The sequence below is a fragment of the Cynoglossus semilaevis genome, chromosome 19, assembly GCF_000523025.1.
Source record: "Cynoglossus semilaevis isolate Cse_v1.0 chromosome 19, Cse_v1.0, whole genome shotgun sequence".
NCBI lineage: Eukaryota > Metazoa > Chordata > Actinopteri > Pleuronectiformes > Cynoglossidae > Cynoglossus > Cynoglossus semilaevis.
In genome coordinates this window covers 6434939-6458624 of record NC_024325.1, presented here as the reverse complement: position 1 = coordinate 6458624, position 23686 = coordinate 6434939, and the positions used below count along the sequence as shown (strand labels likewise).

Below are 23686 nucleotides of genomic sequence, written 5' to 3'. Positions count from 1 at the left end.
ATGACGTTTGAACAAAGTTTTTTGCCTAATCCTATATTAGATATGTGGGCCACAAAGGTAGCGGTCAAAATAATGCAAACAGTTCAGTTAGGCAGCANGGGCTGTATGTGGTTCAGATCTAAATACGAGCTGCAAAGTTTGATCCAGGAAGGAAAGGGCATGTGGTGTGCACATGCACGTGTGAGTGCATGTGTGCGCACACAATGAGTTGAATGGCCAAGAGGGACTGTAATGGCTTTATAAAGGAACAATCGGACAGATGAGATGTCTATCTGATCCTCCACATGCTGCTGCTTCTGCTGCTGCTGCCACTACTGCTGCTTAATTTGACAAAGGCCGGAGGGAGGCTGGATGAGAAGGCGGAGGAGAAGAAGGGGTGGGGTGGGGCAACAGCTGTGACGAGGATGAGTAATAGAGGTTATAAGGGGTAAGACTGGGTGGTAAATGTACGCCGAAGCAGAGAAATAAAAGCGAAACAGAGAAGACGGGCCCTCAGTCTGCAGTCAACGCTGATTTAATTGTTTCAAAAGACTGTTATCAGCATCAATTATTTAGACGAATCATTTGCTACTAGAGAGCAACACGACAGTGCCCATTAAGACAGAGTGAGACTGGGGCTCAGCTCCTAAAAGCTATTCATTTAAAATTGAGACCAAAACAAATAAGCATCAATCAGAGGGAAAAAGATTAGGTACGAAAAAAATTAAAAATGTATGTTTGCAGTCATTACGTGCTAAGAGAGATTAGATTTAGCATGTTACATACAAGAAAAACATAATAATAAAGGAACCACTTTCAAAGATCTTCCAAAAGTGTTGATATATGAGTATCACACAGCATTTCACACCAAGTCTTGTTTACAGTAAAAAATAATATTTTTATTTACCACTTTATTTTACTACTATCATCATCATCATCATTAAAACTAAACACTATCTCTATTCTACTCAAATATAATCAAGACATTGTATTATAACAAGTAATAGAGAGAGAAAAAAGCTTACATTTTCAGGAGGCATGCTGCACAGATGCCAAACCTTGGGCTGAGTGTGGGTTAGTGGGTAGTGCAGTTGATTAATTAAGCCAGGTCAGGTGTGCCGCTGCTTGGTTGGAACAAAAACCTGGAGCCACAGCAGCCCTTTGTGGACCTAGTTGCCCACACCTGGGTTAGTAGGTAGTGATGGAGGCAGTTGATTTTCAGACATGAGCTCTTAGATTGGAGTCCAGTTTTGATAAGTATACAGTACAGTATGTGACAGTGGACATGGGCTCCATCTGTTAAAGTGTTATGGTTTGGAGAGCGAATGCTTACGGAGTTACAAAAGAATTTGTTGTTGCAAAATCATGCACATTTGTCGCCAAAGATTTCTCCTTTGCTCCATTTATTTAAAAAAAGGAGCTTAGTCGGGCTTTCACACAGAGCTGCACGGATGGGTAAACAAGATCGCTGCCAAGTAGCTAATTGTCCATGAAGAACACTTGGTGAGGACTAAATGAGGAGCCTTTAGTTTGCAGACTGCAGCCTGAGCAGACCAAACACACCTACACTTGAGAGAACACACACGGACATGTTGATCTTGGTTTGGCCTGAGCAATGTAATCAATTGATCTACACACTTTACTCTTTCTTTCAACACTGTTTCAGTTAGGATTGTTTTTTAAGGCAGCTGTTCAACTCAGCTGCTCCTGCCAGTCTATTTCTATCACCTGTCTTAAGAGTTAGTAAGCCATATTAAATATATCATCATAGAATACCCCACTGACATACTGTTTAAAAATGTATTTCCTTGTGTTTGTGAGATTTGAACGTGCAACATTTGATAGTTGGATAATAAAGTTAGGAAAGCAGTCAGTGTTGAATTTGGATAGATGGATGGATAGACTTTGTAGGTCCCAAATCTTGAAATTACAGCTTGTTAGAGTGAGAGCATAAGACCCAAACAGTTTTTCATTTGGTTCCAAAATTCATAATTGATTCTGTAAAGTCAATGCACCGAGTCATGGAAAGAAAACTCCTCTGCATCCATTCCACGTGTCTCAGCAAACTGAGACAAACCCTGACTCAGAGCTGTGTGAGTAAGAGCAGCAACGACCATCACCAAACACACACACACACACCTCCCACATGTTCTGAGTTCCTGACTGAATTCTTCTTCCTCTTCTGGTACTCCACTTCCTCCCCAGATGGTTCTACTTTATGGAGGTTTACTCATCTGGGCTCAAGCTCACATGCTTTTCTTGGGAAGGTGTGACATCACCACTCCGAAACACGTCTGTCCACTGTGACGTGCCAGCATGTGAGAATGGGTGCACAGTATCATCATTATACTTTTTGTAACTGAATTGAATGGTCACTGTACAATCTGTGGGATATTTGAGTACTGGAAAGTGTTTGAAATACAACACTGTCATATACTATAAATCATTATATACAAAAGTATGATATATATTGTATGTAATAAACAAAAACACAATTATTAATAACTATAGTCTAGAACAGTGTTTCGCAACCCTGCACAGTTGACGACATCTGAAATATGGGTCACTCAAAGTACCACCAGTATGATTAACATTAAAATACTGCATCAAACTACCCTGTTCAGCTAAGAACAGCTGCCACTGTTATGTTATTTGAGGGCAGCGTCAGTTTGTTTGATGTACAGCACAAAAAACATATTTAAGATAAAAAAAAATGTATAATACTACCTCACAGACAACTAGTTTAAATCTTTTCATGTTCCTATAAGACAAACTGACACATTTTAACAATTGAAAAAAGACAAATTGGAATTTGTATTGGGCTATAAGTGACCCCCGCCCCAGGAGTTTGAGACCCTTGGTGTACAATAAAGTAGTTCTCTTAGTTCAATTCTGAAACCATACAGACATTAAAAAGTCTGCTCCCCATGTACCACTAGAGGGTGCCTAAGTACCAACAGTGGTACACATACCACAGTTTAAGAACCGCTGGTCTAGAACGTCAACTATAATACAGTCAGTGATGCTGTAAGATGATCTTTTTCTTGTGGAAACAGTTGATATGATTCACCAGGAAACACTTCCTGTCGTTTCAGCTCAGTGATTCAAGAACAGCACATCAGTGCATCCGCCCACAGCCTTTAATGGGAACTGGATGTAGGTGATGAAACCCAATGCACTTATTAGGGGATCCCTTGAGTTCAGTGGAACCCGACTTGAGGTAAGCCAATGAGGGTTTATGGGTCAAATGCCATTTACATAGATTCTGAACGCCACCAAGAGACAATAGTAATAATAATTCACTTTTGGGTGTATGACAGTAAGAGTCTTACAGCTCAGAGTTTTATTTTTAAATTTACAATATTAACTTTTTTTTTATTTTCTATCACAACAAGTAATACATTACAAAACATCTTAGAGTGCCACTTAAAGACTGTTTGCCAAAGTCTTGTATATAACATAAAATAACACACAAACTTCACTCTTTATGCTCCAGTTACTCAGCGCCTCATTAGAACAGTCCAAAGGTTTACCAGCTGTACTGAAAAATGTTAAACTACCAGTTAAACCTGCACTGCTTTGTTTTTTGTCTTTTACTGTAGAGCTAAAATGACGCCAAGTTATGTATATGTTTACTATTGTAAATTAAAAAACAACATGGCTTCAACACCTCTCAAACAAGCCTGAAAAGAACAGAAGTGAGACAATCTTAAGCTTCACTGAGAACTAATTAGAAAAGTGTGGCATTGCAGTCATACAGCATCATTGTGTCTTTTACTGTGTGTGACGGACACACAATGAAGACATGAGTCAGACAACAGCAACTACCGACTGTTGAGCAGCGCGAAACTTCGATTACAGGGGACGTGAACAAATATCTTACTTGTATGACGAGGACAAATGGTATTCTCACTACTGAACAATATGTGTCATCAATTTGGAAAAATTGCCACAATATTTTTGATGCCGCTCACACAATTACACAAGTTCAGTAAATGATGTTTCTTCCACAACACGTTTCCTGTAAAAACCCTTCTTTTTAGAATAACTGTCGCCCTGAGAGTCGGAATAGTAAGCATGTTCCTCCAACATGTCAGTGCTGCATGAGTCAGAGGTTATTGACAGACAGATGGGGAGGGTGAGTAAAAGGCCTGCTGAGAGAGAGGGAGAGAGTGTGTGTGATACAGGCAGACGGACAGAGAGTGGGAGGGAGAGAGAGACAGAGAGACAGAGAGAGAGAGAGAGAGAGAGAGAGAGAGAGAGAGAGAGAGAGAGGGCGGTCAGATTGTCTTTTATCTGCAGCACAGCTTCCTGGCAAAAGAAGTGCACTTTTAATCCAGCTGATTTAGAGACAATCACTTTAGGAAGCAGCTGAACGTGAGCCTGTCAGGACGGCTGCAAAACGCCATGCGATGCAAATCACTTCACATGTGGACAGTGGCCGTATCGCAGACAGTCAACGAGGCAAGCCTTCGCGTACACAGTCCTTCGTACTACATACTGTACCTCTGAGGTATTTTCACTTGACTTCGAGAGCCTCCAACAGACGGCCATGAGATTTAACATCAGCAACTGGGTGTGACAGAGCAGCAAGGGCACACGCCACCAAACGAGCACTTCACTGGTTGGGCAATTACTGCGTAATTACTCTCATTACTGCTAATTGATTGATCGAGAAGTCCTTTTTTTGCCGAGTCCTCCAGCTGACCCAGCCCTCGGAGTAGACACATCTCATTTCAGCCTTGTGCAGTGAAGCAATCGTGGGCAGCTGTTAGTTATGAAAAAACACAGCTCCTGTGCTTGTCAATTCCATTTTGTGCTGTTACAGCAATTCTCAGTGCTGAGACGGGTTTTTATGAATCTGACCGAACACTGACTTATACCCGCTGCCTTGACCATTACCAGACTGAGCGCTGAATGTTTCCTTCATTTCTCTACCACTGAATTTCTATACTGATTGTACTTAAGACACAGAGGTCTTTGCCGCTGTCAATGTTGAAGTACCACTGGAAAACAAAGGCATTGTTCAAATTAATCTTGATTAATGTGTCAGACTGAAGGTTATAATCTGCAGCCTTGCCTATGGGGCACTCGGGTGTTTTTTAATCCAAATGCGTTGGAAAGTTTTTTGTTTTTTGTTTGGGTTTTTTTGTCAGGCTTATGCAGCAAGCGTAACCTCTGGGTCAAAGACAATTAACTGAGTGAGTGCAAAAAGTTCTGTACTTCACTTTTTAAAGATTAAACTTTTTTCAGATTAAAGTTTTTTCACCCATCTCAACACATCATTTAATTTCCTGCTTAATATTCCTATCACATCGAGTCTTCTCAGCATGTGTAGTAGAAAGACACAGGGGGTTGGGGATCAGGTGGTCAGGGACAATGAAAACGGCGTAATGAGCCCAGGGGGTGGGGTGTGATGTTTGGACATCAGACAGATTGCAGCCCTGAACAAAGATTTGGGGGCCGATCGACGCAGTTAATCAGGCGTACCGAGCAGACTTGTGCTCGACAGACTGCAACAAAGCGGACCACATATGGCCGCCCGTGTCTCTGGAGACAGATGTGACACCAGATGTGGGATCGTTTTGCTGGTTCCTCAAAGAGAACGTGCTCCTTTCATGCCTGTTTGTCATAGGACATTGACTGTTGTGTAAAACAACATTTATACACTGGCAGTGTTAGAGATATGAAGAACAGACGAGTGTTCCTCACATCCTCCCACATCAGAACAAAGTCTGTGCTGAGTACTTTGGTTTACCAAAATACAGCGCCCTCTGTAAACTTTGTACTTGCGTATTACTTTGATGTCGATTTCTTTGTGGTCAACTTATTTGTTTACGAGTCCAGAGGGAGTAAACAATCGGATATCTAGTAAACAGTGAGATACATTAAAATAAGATCACATTCAAAATGAAGCAGTGGTGAAACTACAGGGCAGCAAGTCTGAACATGACAATTTGACATGACAGGATGTCAGAACTGTAGAATGGAGAAGTATATTTAATGTAACCTTTGAAGGAAGTTCTCTGATAAAAGTTTTTGTCTTGGTGCCAACATTATGTGAAACTACAGTCGAGGTGAGGAAAGAATGACTGTAGAACGATGTTTTCCGCCACTCTTCCTCTTCTCCAGCTATTACTGCACGTCTTAGCTTCGAGATGACACGTTAATAAGTGTGGCCACCCGTGCATCGCACCAAATATTACACTGTTAAATTAAACAGGCAAATGCTGGCATGGACTTTTGTGCAGAAAATATTTAAATCTTATTCAAGATGTAGAGTTAGCAGCAGCTGATGGTAACCGTTAAACATTACTCCTCCTACTAACTAACTAACCCTAACCTAGTGTTGGTCACTACATCCACTGATCTTCTCTGTCGTCCTTCTTTAACCCTACACTGTCCTTAATTCAATCCTTAATCCATGATATCTTCTCAAATCAACCTTTCCTCGTCTCATTAACTCCATCTCATCTTTAACTGCATCCTTCCTGGTCATTCCCATTCAAGATCTCAGCATCTTTACTTCAGCCTCCTCTCTCCTGTTGAACCATAGACTGTACGTCACAGCTGGTCTCACTGCTCTCTTGTAAACCTGCCTTTCCTCAATTGATGGTATTTTGGTGACCTTAAGATCTGACCTGAGGACAGAAAAGAACAATTTAAAGGAAGTTTAGGAAAGTTTCTGGAATTATTAATGGACTATTCACTCCAAGAAATAATATTACAAATAATTAAATCACTACTACTTAACATAAAATGAACAAAATGCCTCAAAATGAGTCCTAAAACAAACTTGACAAACAGCAGAAATGGATTGCAATTATTTATCCCTACATCAGAGTCTATGCAATGCTTGCATTTTTTTTTAATTTGCATGTAATTTCTTAAAATATTACTGAATGAAATGTGTAAAAATATTTCCGTTTGACCAAACCAATGTGATTTTAATAATTAGCACTGGCCATCAGCAGGTGTAGCGCTGTGGTCTTTTTAACAGCCAAAGAGGTTCCATTTTCTCTCCTACTGTAATTATATCAGTTCCGTGCAGGGACAAATGTAAACAGCGTTTAATGATGTCGAGAGTCACGTTAAGTCAACAATAAGCTGGAACTATAAAGACTGAGGCAATTAGCGCATGATGCAACACAGAGGAAGTCAGAATAGGCAAGTGCTGGAGTCACAGAGATAAAAGTCAACTCTCTCTCCCTCTTTGACATTTTCTCAACTCAAACAGGCAGGAAATATATACTGTATGAACAGGATGTAAAGTGCACAGGGATTTTCCCTCCGCCCTGCAGATGGCAAACTAAGAGTTCCTCTGAATTAACCTTAATTATCTCAGGCTGCTCCCTTTAACGAGCGGAACAGAAGAAAAACAAGAAACATAAAGTTTATGACGAGACATAATGAGGGAATTTTTTCCCCACACACTTTTTGTACCAAGCTGACTATACAACCGTACAAGGGTACGACGAGGGTGAGAGAACTGGAACTATGATTAAATAAGAATTTAAATACCTAATCTTCCATGATGGTTATTCAAACAGTCCACTCAGCCAAAGCTCAATCATATGGAAAACCATTTCAAACAGCAGTGAGGGAACACACATATGGCAATAACAGCAACATTTTTGACCTTGGTAGTGCTAAGACTTGTGAGCAGTTTTTTTGGAAAAAAGATTACAAATATAAAGCTTGTATGTTGGGTAATGTTGTGGTGAAATATCCTTGTTCTTTATAAAACATGAAGAAAATGCTCCTCTTCCCTTATTTACATTTTCTTTTCCTTTAGACTTACTATCAGTCTGCTGGCTAACCTCACTATTTTGAAGCAGGAGTTTACTGCTTACTATCTCTGCAGCCACCGCCGCGGGGGATCAGTCCACACAGTGGCCATGCTGCTTCAAAGATGAAAGAGTTCTATGTGAAAGTACTTTTCATGACAATCACCTAAAGTAAGCAGGTTATTTTATTTCCCTTGACTTAATTACAGTATGGATAAGTCAGCAGTTTCTTTCAAAGTTCACCCATAAAGTGAGATTTCAACATTAATTCAATTTCCAGTCTAAAACACGTTGAGATAAAGCGTGCAGTAAACGCAGCAGCAGCAGCTGTGGCTGCTGTACACTGATAACCTGAAGTGACTGCAATATTTATTTTCTGCTGAATATGTGACTGCTTTCTCTTCTGCCTCCAAATCTCCTCTCGTTCACTTCTCCATCTCAGCCTCCCACTCGCTCCAGCATCTGAGTCAGCCAGCCTCATATTCAACACATCACCCTCACTGTGGGCTGAGTTAAGTAATGATGCCATGACAGACAAAAACAAAACAAAATGTGGGTTTGATACGGCACAGCTTGGAAAATGAATGGACAAAAGGACAAATAATTCAGTACACCATGTACATGACGTTTGTTTTTTGGGTTGTTTTTTTTTTGGTGGGCTCATGACTGTCACTAATCACCTTCACCTTCGACAAAATTAAGTCTAAATGATGAACCAGTTGAGATCTCCTTGAGATCTCTTTGTGGGACATTCAGCGGGTGTGGGATATTTCAACATGCCATTGTTTATTAACATGACAGTAATAATAGATAAAGCAGCAAATTAACAATATAAAACGTGTCTAGCAAATAGCACTGTATTAGTGTAACAAATAAATATACAAATATTAAGATACTAAGATCTTAACAAATATTAAGCTTTTACTCATGCAGCCCAATATGTTGTCATACTGAAATCGAAATATACACTGAGTGACTCAGCTAGTATCAAAACACCAGCAAATTTGTCACCTTTGACTTTTTTTTTATTATTATATATATATATAAATATATATTAGTTTTTGCTGTTGTTGTGTTATGAATAAAATGAAATCAAAAGAGAGAACTATTATGATCCATGTTTACTGAATTAGACATTTAGAAGATATATTGAACTTGACCTGAAGAACCGTTGCTTGATTTTCTTATGTTAAAACACCATTTTCGAGCCGTTTAGATTTTATGTGCTTAAACCCACAGTTTGTGGTAGCAGACCTCAGCTCTGGGTTGCCAAGTGAGCAGCTTTATTCAATGCTGACTAAATAAAATATTCACAACAACATATTTTCCACCACAGGAAAAAGTAAGCTGTAGAGAAACTCCACACTGAGAAGTCAACATTTCTGCTGCCGCTTGTCTCGCCTGAACAACTGCGGTCGTTAGTGTGACAGAAAAAGGAGAATACTTTGACTTGTAGTGCTTCAAAGTAGGCAACAAAGAAGTTGACTGCATTGATAATTCTGACTTCACTTTGAAACGAGTGTATGATGTTACTGCCAAAATCAATAATAATCTGAAATGGTCTTTTTCTCTGTCTTCAAATTCGGGTTAGGCACAGTATGTCTTTATCCTGATCTCTCAAGTCTTTATTAGGTGACAAATGAAAAAAAAAAGAAAAGTTCTCTCACCTTTCCTGTGACTGCTCCTCGTACATCCTCTCCTTTCCCTCCTTAAAGAGTCGGATGGCCCGTTTGGATTTCTTCATAAGGCTATCGATGTAAATCTTAAAATACTCATTGTCACTGAGCTGTGCCAGTCTCTGGTTCTCCTCATATTTGCCCAGAATGAGCCGCAGGTGTTGGTAGGCATCAGGTAAAATATCCAGAATGTAGGGAGGACTGTTTTTCAGCTGGAGTCTGGGGTTTTGGCACAGACGGACCTGAGGCAGACAAATCCAATGATTAGCGTTCTCACTTTAACTCACCTTATTGTAACTGACATCAATTTCCAGTTGTGTTTCACAAGGAATGTATTTTCGTCCAAGTTTTTATTGTTTTTCACTGACTGCCTTTCGCCTTAGTTTTCAGAGGGGGAAGAATGCACCGTGTAAACAAAACATCCATCAAGCAGAGGAGCTGTTGGAGACCAGTTTAACACCAATGTCAGACAATGTGTTGCTGAGTTTGCCATATTGTGAGAACATTCCATTGTGTATTTTTCTGGAAAGGATGTTGATCATATGAAGCAAAAACCATGATCTTTTCCTTGGGTGCCTTTTGTGTCGAAACAACCGCAGTCACATCTAGAAAATGGTTATCATCACTATCATTTCCTCTACACCAAAAGCTAAAACGCTGTCAAACTGATGCGCACATCTGCAATGTGGTTTAGAAAATAATTTCCTTATGGAACGTTTCATGAGTTGGTGAGTGATGTGTGTGTTTATGAGACAAGGACGTCAAAAACAACACAAACAACAATGTGGAAGACTCCAGCAAGATCGCTAATGTACTTTCACTCAAAAAACACTCATCCCTGTCTCATTACTGAGACGGCTCTCTTCTAGTCAGTCTGCTCCCACCTCACAGGAAGGCCTGACAATTTATCACTCCAGACTTACCACTTTATCCATGAATTTCCATGTCTTTTCCACTGTACGTCGGTCGGCAGCCGCTTGTTTCGGAGGACCCACCGCATCGTGGAGGGCGTCAATGAAGCCTAAGATCCGACCCTTACTCCTCTGTGGCCCACGTCCACCAGGATTTCGTCCACTGAGTGCAGTTGCCATATTCTACAAACGGAGGCAATTACAACCAACCATTAGTGTCAATAAAATTACGAAATGAAACTTGAAATTTGGTGGAGATGGAAAAACCAATGAAGTTAGACATCGTTGGGTGGGAGGAGGCGTTACCTCATACACCCCTTTAAGTTTAAGAGGAGGAAACAGAATTAGGTTTTTAAATTTGACTTAGTCATTTCACAAATACTTGATTGAATGTGACAATCTCTCACTTGTTTAGAATTTCAGACATTGCCTTGAAGAAGAGATGGATCTGTTCACTCACAAAAATAGTCTCAGCGGAAGTGTAACAAAAGCTCACATGCCGATGTTATTACTCCTGCTGGTCCCTGAAGTGCTGTTTAGCAGCTACCTGAACATGTCTTTGTGTTTGACTGAAGCCCGAGGTGTTCAGAGGCTCCCATTTCAACGCTCATCGTGAGACTCATTCTGCTCCAGCTGCACTGATGGACGCCTGACAGAGTGGGCTCCTCACTGTTCAGAGTCTGCTGGCTCCCTGACACGCTGCTGTGCTTGTCATCAATCCCCATTAATGATACAGTCAATGACACAAACATAACCCCTTAGCTGTGACGCTGAATGAGGATCAGTGCTAATGAAGTGATAATTACACTGTTTTCCTTCTAGTAGCAATAGCAGCGAACAAGGCAGGTATTTTGAAAAATAAAAACAAACTTTGGTTTGAACTTACATTGTCTATGAATTTATATTTGATATGTTACCAATTTTATACTGGCATTATGATTAACCTAAATTTTTGCAATATTACACTTTTATATAAGTAATACTTTATAACACTCTCAGCAATATTATATATATATTTCTGTATATATATATACATATTGACTGAAATTGTAATAATGCATTTTCTGGGAAGTTAAAAAGTTATTTCATTGAAGGAAAAGATGAGCAAGTCTTGTCTTGTCCCATTAAATCTTTTTTTTTATTAAACATTTGCCTTTATTTCCACTTTCTACTAATTTTGCACATTCCTTATTCATATGAGCCTATAATCACAACATGAAGAACTTTACAAGCAATAGCTGAACTTTGGAGCAAACGAGATATTTGTTTTGGTCTTTTAACATAGGTTGCTTATTATGTTTTTTATGTTTATTATTTAGCAACTCGGCTTCAAAATAGCAGAATGAGCCAAAATAAATGAATAAGCCTTAAACATATGAAGAAAAACATAAAAAAAACAACTTCTATATAAACAAACAACTGTGCGGTACATTAACTGGTGACATTTCTAATATGATCTCGTATGATCCTTGCAGCGCAGATGAGATCAGTAGCCCTACTGGAACGTACTACACAAAGGACGTGTGGTTGCAGGTTTGACTGATGTTGATATGCACTGTATCCTTGATCCTGAAATCTGCTCCAGGGTGTCCTTTGTGTGACTTTTGCTGGAGTTTTGATTTTTCTTAGAGGTACACAAGCAACACTCCTCTGAGGTTCTGGGGAGGTTTGAGCAGCATGAACAAGTTTCATAAACAAAGCAGAGATCCTTTCCTGTTCCAATCACTGTGTGGCCTTTTTAACAACAACTCACATGAACTGATCAGTGGAGGCGAAACTTACCAAAACAGCAGGGACTAGGTTGTCTGCTGGGATTTCTGCTTACTGTGATCCACATCCAGCGCAAATAATTTAAAAGAAAATAAGAGAAAAAAATACTCGGAGTGTCCAGAGTATCAGAAAAGTATCCTCCTATTCCTTCTCTACAGAATCTCCTCCATGTCTCAGGTCTGCGTAGCACGCTGAACCAAAAGACTCGAAAATACAGCTGGCAGCTCTGAGCTTCTGCTGTATGTTTTCTACAGTAACACAAGTCAAACTTAGGTTTATACATTATTCTACATCCGAATTTATATTTCAAAATAAAAATAAAATGCCAATATATCGTATTATAGTATTTATATGACGACATTTATCTTCATCTTCATAATTATATTTTATTATGCGATACTTTTGTATACTTAGACTGACTTTTGCCTTTATGTTATTTTATAAAATAAGCCTTTGTGACTTTTACTTTGAAAGGACACAGGTACGCCATGCGCTTTCTGTCTGTGCTATGCTAACTTGATGCAGCTTATCCAGTTGTAGGAGGGCCAATAATAGTGTGAAGCAATATTTTCCAGGAACTGAGCAACGAAATGACAGACGCGACCAGACGCCCACTGGTGCTCGATGATGGTGTTACTCGTGTCAAGCTGCACCCACCAGGGCAAGACAGCCAGTCCCGGCTGGTTCAAGACATGAAATACAGTATGAGTGTAAGTTTGTTTGTTTATGTAAGGACGTACATACATCGTCCACCAGAAAACACAGAAAACTTTACTTTTGTGTTAAGACGTCTATGTTTAGCTCAAGTGAACACAACAAACATTGTAAGAAACTACAAAAGACCCAGAAAATGCGTTATATATTGCTGCAAATATATTAGAACTAACAGTAGCAGTTTTATTTCCACTAATTTCGAACGATGTAACCCCCAAATGTCCAGGATATTCGTGCATTTATTGTAGCGGTGCAACAGTTTAACTTCCGGCATTGCTGTTTCACGATGCAGCCAAAGGGCAGAGTGACAGGAGAAGGGCCACTCCCAAACAAATCCAGCTTCTCCCACCGAGCACAGATCCTGCACTGTAGTAGAGGAAACAACTCAGGAAGCGGAAAAATGTGCAGCACAGGCAGTTATTATTCAGCTGTCGTTACTACAGGTACACCATAAAACCAGTGCTGGAGTTTTTAAGTATATTTTCTATGTAGCCATTAGCTTACCCTTGGAAAAAAACTAACATTTAATTCACATTTAATTTGCACTGAAATGTAAACAAACACACACACACACCCCATTCGCTAATTATCGCATTCATTTATCTCAAAGTGTTTTTTTTTTTTTTTCTTTTTTTTTTTTCAATTAAATCAACAACCCGCTTTTTGGAACATAATCTTACTGCTATATAAACTTACTGTTTTGGGCAAACTTCTAGATTTCTCCACTAGAGGGTAGCGTATTTCAAATGTACAAACAACAGTACAGCTTGTTGTGCGAAAACACTTTGTGCTCATTTTTCAGAGTTCTGATTAACATGCATAGCACAACTGTGAGCCTGTGAAATGTTCCCCGACGTATCGATGTGTAATTCATAAGCTGAGTGACTGAGCTGTTCATCAAAGTGCAGAAAGTCACACCCAAGTTCGATTTTATGCACAGTTAATCAATCTGACTGGGAACAGCTGAGTGTCAAGATGACACTTTATCCAGTAAATGAGATTGTCCGAAATTTCATGATAACATCAGATCTCTTTTCCCCTGAGGAATAAAATATATAATTTTGAAGTGGGTTGCAATGCTTTGGTTTTACCATTAAATAACATGAAGAAACATGATGACCTTTAAACCATTCAAAGACTGTAAAAAACAGTGAGTCTATGGTAAACTGTGGTCAAGGTCTCTAAGGCCTAAATATGAAATAATGAAGACAAAAAGTAGGTTGGAAAAATTATGAAAAATGCAGATTGAAAATAAATCATTATAATTAACGTTGATGTTACTTTTTAATTATTTAAACATTTTTAATTTCATTCCCATATTTACACCGTGGTAATATATCAAATAACTTTAATAGTGTGCTAAGACCTTCTGTTGACGTCTTTATTGTTACTATTTATTGGTGAGTTAAAGCCCAACTGAATAGACTTGTGGGATTATGCAGTGCTGCAGAACATCAGGAGATCTGAGGGAGCTGTATCCCATCCTTATCAGTAGACAGCAGGCTCTTTAAGCTAAGCGTTTCACCACCCAAACATCGCCCTGCCGCACGCCCACTGTGTGGGTGTCACATCTATCTTCCCGCAGACCTGGTGATCAAAAAATGTGTGGAGGGAGAAGATATGAAATGTTTTGAAGTCGGCTGCCTTTTCACCACTGATCTTTAGGTTTACTGCTCAGCAGGCCACCACAGCAGACTGTCAGAGTCAGAGTGGAGTGACAACAAAATAAGATAAACAAGCCTCTGTTCAGTCATTGCTTTTTTTGTTTTTTGTATTGAGTAATAATACCTTTTTATAATAGGTCATCACAAGTGTGATTTTAACTGGGGACTGAGTTGTTTATATCTGGAAATATGGAAAAATCAATAGATCATGGTAAGTGTCATCCAGTGAATGTCTGTATTTGACCTTTAAATGCAATGATCTTTAAAAGGTCAATGCATTTAAATTATTGAATGAAAATTTGCTTCAAACATTGAACTTTTTATTTAAAGGTACAGTATGTGATAAAAAATACTATATAACCATATAACAAGAAATCCATTAAGAAATGTATGGGTTTTTGTTAATTTGTTTTTAGTTTACTTAGTGTTTGGGCTGCCTCTGGACGGAATTGTTTACAGTTGGAAAATAGAACCATTAGATCAACTTAAAAATAACTTTGCCCAGGAGGGGGAGACCTACTAATGTACTAAATCCACAATAACACAGGTAGTTAATGTGTTACTGATTTCCTGGGAAAACACAAGGTTTACATAAAATATCAATGTTGTTCTAAATTATAAATGTGAGTTATTTATGTAAATAATGTTTACATAGCACCACCAGATGGGTGGGATGAGGAGCTACATGCTGAATACTGATTTGCACAGAAAACTAGAAAAATAACTGCAGTAAACATACATGAAATGAACTATAGAATATTTGCAATTTAAAGCAGTGATTATTAATCATTTCACCTTGAAGACTTTTCAGGCCCTAATACTCCTGCAGGTGAAGCTTGTTCGGAAGATATCAAAGAGCAGGCCACTGCTGCTGGGTCAAGGTCAGCATCACATCCTACAGAGGACTACCTGTCACAGCCCAAAACCGTCTCTGAAGCTGTGGCACATCATGAACAGAGGAGGGCGCTGTTTCAAGCCGAATCGTCGCAGTCCAAAGGCATCGACAGCACAGTTTTACAGAGAGAACTCGGACCTTCAGCTGCTCCTGGTAAGTTTAACTGTTCTCTACAAAAGAAATAAATAAAGACCACGTTTTGTGTTTTAATACGCAGCAGGTTGTAGTCCAGTTTTTCAGTGTTGCCTATAATTCCTTTCATGCTTTTACTAATGAAATATATACAATACCATTTTATTTTATCTTGTATAGATAGAATAATTTAAAATGATATTATTTATTTATTTAATGTTTTATTTTAACCCCAGAGCACAGACGAGAATCACTATTCCACGTGGAAAGCAAAGAGCAAGCAATTACAAGGCAAAGACAACTGTCACGTCAAATGATGGAGGAGGTTGAACAACTTTTGAAGGTGACACAGAGACAACAACGAGAAATCAGAGAACTAAGGATAAAAACAGAGCAGCAGCAGGAGGATATGGACAGACTGGCAGCTGAAAAACACAATCAGTCTTTAGAAATGAAAACCCTGAGAGGAAAAATGGAAGACACCTTTGAAAAAGGGAATGTAAACAAACATGAAGCTGATAGGGAAGAAAAGAAACTCCTCAAATTGCATGCAGAGATTTGCCAAGAAAGGGAAACTCTTGACAGAATGCGTATGGAAATCATCACTCAGAAAAACAGGACGGGGAAGCACGAGCAGAAAGTCACGGGCAATGTTACTGATTCAACTCCGGTGAATGCTGTCCACAAAAACATTCAACTCCTGATTCAGGCAAAAGTGGCGACAGAACAAGAGAAGACGACGTTAGAACATGTGAAACAAGAGTTAGTGAGGAGTAAAAACTGTGTTCTACAACATCAAGATCAAGTCGCAGACACCAGACGTAAGCTTACTGTGTATTTCAACAAAGTGAAGCATCTCAGAGACGGGATCTTTACTGAGACAGAGCAGAAGGATGAGGACGCATTTGACAGTTCAAAGGTTAAACTAGGAAATATCTGGAGGGAGATGAATAACATTTGGGATGTGCTGGAGGATGGTGAAATGAAAGGTTCCGTGAAAGATGAAAGTGAAAATGTGAAATCTGAATCTTTAAGACGTGATGCAGAATCCAAAACAAATGCTGAGTTACAGAATAAAAGCAACTCACTGAAATGTATGAGCGAAAGCATCGAGAGACAAAAAAGGGAACTTGATGAAAAATCAGAACAGACCAGAAAAGAACTCAGGGAGTTGGAGGTGCTAAATACTGAGATAGAAATGAAGAAGAAGCACCTGGTGAAAATGATCAGAGTGAGCCGTAGAAAAAAAGACACGAGCAGAACGATGGTGGAACAGCAGTCACAGCAGCTGGATGGAACAGATGACACGCTGAGAGAAGATGTTCAGCAAAAGAAGAGAGCCTTCGCAGAAGAGATGAAGTGGAGACCATTCCAAGAGCAGAAGAAGAAGGAAAAGATGGAGCAGCGTCAGAAAGAGGAGACTAAACATGCATTCAATAACACAGTAAATACTGCTGTGACTTCAGGTCAGGTGAAAGGCAGTACACGAGAGGCCGTGACAGAGATTAAGAACACTAAAGTGAAAATGATGCAAGTCCAAGAGCAGATGGAACGGAACAACGACGAGGTCAAACAAATCATGGTAGGTCATTGTTTAACTTGTTTTATGACGCTGTCTATAGTTTCTGGTTTCTCTCTAACCTCTAACACAGGTCAATGTTGCAAACTTTAGCGAATTAGCTGTAAATATAGTAAATATTAAAGAGACACAACATCAACAAATGACTGACAAATTTGCACTTTTAAGGACAAGCTGAGGTTGTTGAGAGCTCGGGTCAACAGACGGACGCCAACAGAACCGACCGCCGGACATCATTTGTCAGCCATGGCATCACATCCTCACGAACTACAACAGGAAACAGAGAGAGGTTATCACGTGGATCAGAGACAGGTGGTTCCAGCAGATGAAGACGGAGCAGAAGGTGAGACTGTCCAAACATCTGTGTCTTCACAGCTCCAGGATGAAGAGCGGAGTGGATCGGGACGTCAGCTGCTTCGTTCCGTGGACTCAGATGAACTCTACTGCAGTTACGCTCAGATGCAAACAGAAATCGGTGAAGCAACGTTGTTAGATGACTATCAGACAGAATTAAAAGCAAATGTGAGACAGAGGGAGGAAATACAGAGGCAGATAATCAGTCTGAGGGAAAGTGAGGAGAAAATAAATAGTCAAATGAAGAAAGATGTGGAGAACGTGAAAGAAAAAACTGAAGAGATTAAAAGTTTAGTCGAGGATTTAATGAAACTGCACAGTCAGAGACCAGCGGGTGGAGAACTGACAGTGGAGGAAGGTGGAAATATAGAGAGACCGTCGCACAGAGAAAATGTAAATGTTTTCCAACACCGTGTCACGACAGAAGTAACCAATACGTTGAACTCTCTGATATTGGAAGTGAAAAAGCAAAGACAAAGTCAAGATTGGAAATCAGATCCGCAGACTCAGAGAGAGAAGATGGAAGGAGCTTCTGATGAGAGGGACAAAACAGCAGGATTCGATTTCCACAGACTCAGAACAGAGATGGTCAGAACGCAAGAACTGATGAGTGAAGTAAAACTAGAAGTACAAAACCAACCTGCAGGAATCAACGCTGACAAGAATCAAAAGGATGAAGCAAATGAAACTGAGCGCTTTATACAAGATATAACAGAATTTCAGGAATTTCTGAAAATGGTAAAACTGTATCTGAAAGAGCAGACGGGTGATGTGAAGTCAATAAAAATGTCAGCGAGGAAGCAGAGGAGAGATCTTGATCAGAGGTTGGAGAAGACCTTAAGAGAGAGGGATATGTTGGATCTTTTAAAACTGAAAATACAGAAACAAAGTGAAGCGATTCAGGAGCAGCTGGAGAAAATAGCAGAAATGACCAACAGTATGAAGAAAACGGCTGTAAAGGCTAGAAATAAAAGTGGCTGTGTAGATATAAGTATCAAGAGGAGTCAAGTGAACCTGAGACATTTAGAAGATCTGAACTTCAACTTCACCAATAAAGAAAAATCCCTGAAACTCCAACTTCTTTCCGTAACCCAGCTTAGAGCCCAGCTGGACGAATTCAAGACTCAAATAAGAAGAACAACAGCTATAGAAACCACTCAAACAGAGAGGGGAGAAAATGAGAAAGATGATGAAGAGGAGCACAAAAATAAAAGGTTGACAAAAAGCAGACGTGCCAAAATTAAACGCCAAAAAGTCAGAAGTGTGACGCCGACAGAAGAGACAGAAGCAGAGAGGGAAACTGGCAAAAAAGCAAACGAGCAAGCTGAGGCAGAAATACACGTCAGTGAGTCTCTGCAGAGGCAGAGAGAGGAACTGGAAGATGAAGCACGGAAAATCAAAAGAGAAATAAGAGAGTCGGAGCTGCTGAAGTCAGAACTGGAAATGAAGAGGAGAGAATGTGAACAGGTACTGAGGAAAATCACCAGAAAGAACGCAGAGAATGACATCATGTGGAGTGAAATACAAAGCCAAAAGGTAATGCTGAGGAGGGAGACCAAAAAGAGGAGAAAGGAATTAGATCAGAGGTTGGAGAAAACCATGAGAGCAAGAGATGAACTGGAAATACTGAGGTGGAAACTGCAACAAGAAAGAGAAGAAGTTTGTAGGCAGAGGCAAATGATGAGAAACTGGGAGAAGTTTATATTTTTAACACAGAGCTTAGATTTCGGTAGCGTCCAAAACATTCAACCACAGCTTCACAGTACTTTGAAATCAATAAGAGGAGACGTGGGAATAATGGAAAATGTTAACCTTTACTTAAGGAACCAGAAACATGAAGTGACCCTGTTACAAAGTGAGAACAGAACAATGAGAGACAATGTCATCAAAATGAAAACCCAGATAATGGCAGTGTTGAAGAAAAAGTCCTTACAGCCTGAGTTAGAGAACAGTGAAATGGTTCAAATGAAGGAGGACATTAAACAACAAAACCGTGACCTTGATGTCAAACTAGACAAGGTTAAAAGAGAGAGAAGAGAGCTGGAGTTGTTGCAGACACAGTTGGAGTTTCAACAAAAACAAAACCAACATCTGATCAGAAAAGGCCTTCGAAAAGATCGGGAAATAAAAGAGAAATGGGCCGAAGTCAAAGAAGAAAGAGATGCACTCAAGAGAGAGACGAGGAAGAGGAACAGAGAGCTGGACCAGAAGCTGGAGAAGATCACCAGAGAGCGAGACGAGCTGGAAATCCTGCAGCTGAGGCTCCAGAGGCAGAAGGACGACAGTGAGGTGGAGACGCAACAGAAACTAGACTCTACGACAAAAGTTACAAATCAGCTTCAAACTCTACAGGAAATCACTGAAACGCACATGAAGACATGTGAAGACTTCAGAAGACGTAGTGAATATTTAAACAAAGTGTTGAAGAACAAAGATGGAAACATTTCGGGACAGCAGATGTTGATGGAGGCAAGGCAGGAAGTGGAGGTGATGAAGACACAAATCAGAAGGACTAGAGAAAAATTCAAACATGCTTTGAAGAACATGAAACAACAGCAGATGGAGGTGACCAACGAAAAAGATGGTAAAGCACTCGATGGGAACTTTGCAAAACAAGAGGAAGGAATTCAGAGACAACATGAGTGTGAGAAACAAGAAGAGTCACTAAGAGCTGAAAAACTAAAGGAAGAACCCAGAAGCAAGAGAAAAGATAAGGTAACTAGAAATGAATGGGAAAAAACACAGAAAGAAAAAGGAAAGAAAAATGAGGAAACTGAGACTCCGAGAGAAGATAGAGAAAATCTGAGGGGCGTGACACACAGGCAGGACGTAGAACATCTACTGGTTCCTGAGACGTTGACAGCGACAAAAGATTTGATAAAACTTAAGGCACAGCTGGAACAGAAGAAGGAGGATCTGGAAAAGATGAGTGCATTTGAACAAAAACATGCTGAATTTGATCTTCAGGGTAAACAGATATTGGTCAACTGTGACATGGTCCACAAGAAGGTGAATGATCTCAGAGAAATTTTATCAGATATTGAAAGGCAAAGGAAATATGTGGAAAATCAGCGTAAGGAGGAACTTCAGTTGAAAAAACACCATTTACTCAAACCGAAGACCGAGTTAAGGATCGACAGGCAAAAAATGAACGAGACGATGAATACAAAGAAAGTGGAGCTTGAACTGATGGCGTCCGTTGTTCAGCGGCAAACTGAACTATTAGAACGAAAACAAAAAGGTTTGCGAATCACAGAAACTAAGCTCAGAGAGACCAGAGAACATGTGGACCGTCTGTCTGATGAGACACACAGGCAGAAAATCATCATCAGAGGAGACTGGGAAAAAATAAGTCAAATAAAAACACACATGAACGGTGAAAGAGAAGTGCTGATGTTAGAAAAGACAACAGTGAAAGGACGACTTTCTGAGCTGCAAAAAAGACACTTTGAATTTCTGGACAGAATAAAATCACTGGAGGTCTTCAGAATAAAACTGCGCGACCAAAGTGTAAGGTTGAACAAAAACATAAACAAAATGATCACATCAGAGCGGAACACAGACAGTGTTCCTATGATAGTCCAGGTTCTGGAGCAAAGTCAAAAAGCTCTAGATTCACACCAAATCACTCTGACATCTTATACTGAGAGGCTGACAAGAGGACAGGAAGGTTTGGACAGACGAAGAGGTCTGTTAGGACAAAGATCACAGACAGAAGGCCTTGGATTTAGGAGTGACGTGATGGACCAAAGACAGGTGGACGTCATGCTGATGATGTCTGTCATGGAACAACAAGGTAAACTGTTGGAACGAGAGCGAAGAGGTTTGCAGCTGACGAAGGCTGAGCTCCAGAAGACAAACGTACACACGGACGGTCTACTTGATGAGATTAACAGAGAGAAAGACAACATTAAAGATCTGAAACTTCAGCTTCAGTCACAAAGAAACAAACTTCAGGATGGGATGAGCTCAGTAGCTGAAAAACAGAGAGAACAAGAACTGAAGGAGGATGAGATAAAAAAACAAATGGAAGAACTCGATATCCAGAATAAGTCAATGATAGCTGAAAGAGAAACACTACAGGGTTTGAAAAAGGACATCGATAAAAACAAACGTGAGGTGAAAGCTGCTCTGACGAACATCAGCAACGAACGAGAGGAACTGTGTCAGATGAAGAAACAGCTGGAACAGGACAGAGAAATACTTGCGGATGAAAAGAAAGAAGTGGAAAGGCAGTGGTCTGAGCTGAAAACCAAGGAAAATGAGCATGTGAAGGAAACAAAAAGGTTAAAATCACACAGTGCAAGACTAGAGGAACAGAGTGAAGAACTGGAAAAGAAAACAATGAAACTAAAACTAAACAGGGTAAAGATACAGGAGCTAGTCAGTGGGCTTGAGCAAAACCAAACAGCTGTAGATAAATGTGCAGTAACCATGGCAACTATTAGTAACACACTCAAGATGAGCCTTGGATTAAAAACAAAAGAGCTGAATGAGATGATGAATAAAAAGATGGAACAATTAGAAATGATGATGTCTGACATTGAACGAGAACAAAGGGGTTTGAAAAACACACAGACCGACCTCCTGAAGACAAAGGAACAAACAGACATTCTGTTGACTGAGATTAACAAAGAGAAATCATACATTAAAGGTCTGAACATACAGGTTCAGACACAGAGGAACAATCTTAAAGATGTGATCACACACACAGCAGAGAGAACTTCAGCAGAGAGAGAAGAACTGGAGAGTTTAAGGAATGAACTTGATGAGAGGAAAGAAACATTTGAATCTGCTTTGAACAGCTTCAGTAAAGAACAGGACAAACTTCATCAACTCAAGACACGTCTTGACATGGAAAGACAAGAACTCCAAAGTGAGAGAGACAAAGTGAAGACTGAAGTTGACAGGATTAAAGTCAGAGAAGATCAGTTCATGAGTAGAATCCAGTTGACACAACAACAGATCGGTGAATTCAAAGAACTGAATCATAAGATATGTAGTGAGATCAATCACAAAGTGGAGTTAATAGACCAAAGGAGCAAAGAAACACAGAAATTATCTTCGATACTAGAACAAAAATGTGCAGCTTTTGATTCACAGAGAAACCAATTAATGAACTTCACTGATGCGGTCCAGAAACAAGTGTGTGACACACAAATAATTCTATCTATCATTACAAAACAAAGAGCCGACATGACAACTCAGTGGAAAGAAGCAGTTCAGTCGGAAAAAAAACAGTTGGAGAAACTACAGTCGGAGCTGAAGGAGGAAAGACATGGACTGAATGAGATATTGAATAAAAATAAGAAGTTGGTTTTTGACATGGAGCAACAAAAGGCACTGATAGAACAAGAACGATCAGGTCTGCAAATCACAAATACCGACGTTCTTAAGACGAGAGTCCATGCAGAAAGTCTGTTGAATGAGATGAAGAGAGAGGAATCCAACATTAAATATCAGAAACTTCAGCTTCGGTCACTAAGAAACAAACTTCAGGAAGTGATCATCTCAGTTGTTTTGAAACATAAACAACAAGAACAAAAGGATGATGAGCTCAAAAACCAAACAGAAGAACTCCATGAAGTAGAAAAAAGGATTTCAGAGGAAAGTCAGGATCTTATGGTTTTGAGAAAAGACCTTGAAAATAATACAGCGAGACTGTTTGACGAAATAGACAGAGAGAAATCCAACATTAAATATTTAAACCATCAGGTTCAGTCACAAAGAAACAATCTTCAGAAATTGATCAACTCTATGGCTTTGAAGGATGAAGAGAGCGGGAGAAAAACTGGGGAACTCTTTGTCCCTAAAGACATAACAATGGCAGAAACTGCAGAAGTGGACATTTCCAGAAAACGTCATGACAGTACGGGACGAGTGACAGAACAGCAAATGACCAAAGAAGTTCAGGAGGAACAATTTTCCAAGCTAGAATCTGGAGGAATTGAACTTGTGGATGTAAACAAGTCGCTCAAAGCTCTCAAATCAGGACTGCAGTGTGGAGTCTTAAGGATGAGGGAAGACAGGAAAGACAGAATGATCAACCTGGAGGAGAACGAGGACAATGTACAGAAACTAGTCAGTAACCTTGAGCAAACACAAGCAGCTCTGGATGCACACAAATTCACCGTGACATCCTACACTGAGACACTGGCAGGAGAAAAAGACGGTTTGGGAAAAGGCTTGTCAGAAATTCAGACATATAAACTGCTGAAACAGGAA

At 39.8% G+C, this 23686-nt stretch overlaps 2 protein-coding genes across 12 annotated transcripts in view; one reads left to right on the top strand and one right to left on the bottom strand.

Moving 5' to 3' along the window:
• The window catches only part of cblb (Cbl proto-oncogene B, E3 ubiquitin protein ligase), a 45851-nt gene extending 33479 nt beyond the window's left edge, over positions 1-12372 (bottom strand). Inside the window, exons 1-3 of one of the 3 annotated variants that reach the window (XM_008332576.3) lie at positions 12136-12372; positions 10366-10536; positions 9434-9684 (exon numbers count right to left, since the gene is read on the bottom strand). In XM_008332576.3, coding sequence (XP_008330798.1) covers positions 9434-9684; positions 10366-10533 — 419 coding nt within the window. In that variant the 5' untranslated portion in view covers positions 10534-10536; positions 12136-12372. Of the gene's footprint in view, positions 1-1004; positions 6621-9433; positions 9685-10365; positions 10537-12135 lie in introns of those variants that run through there. The other 2 variants (XM_017041872.2, XM_025065532.1) reach the window with 2 other exon arrangements.
• Positions 12373-12696: 324 nt separating this feature from the next.
• Positions 12697-23686, top strand: part of LOC103395063 (centromere protein F-like) — an 18454-nt gene continuing 7464 nt past the window's right edge. Inside the window, exons 1-5 of one of the 9 annotated variants that reach the window (XM_025065528.1) lie at positions 12697-12833; positions 13130-13280; positions 15331-15549; positions 15765-17110; positions 17276-23679. In XM_025065528.1, the coding sequence (XP_024921296.1) occupies positions 12714-12833; positions 13130-13280; positions 15331-15549; positions 15765-17110; positions 17276-23679 (8240 nt within the window). In that variant the 5' untranslated portion in view covers positions 12697-12713. Of the gene's footprint in view, positions 12834-13129; positions 14713-15303; positions 15550-15764; positions 17111-17275; positions 23684-23686 lie in introns of those variants that run through there. The other 8 variants (XM_025065527.1, XM_025065525.1, XM_025065526.1 and 5 more) reach the window with 8 other exon arrangements.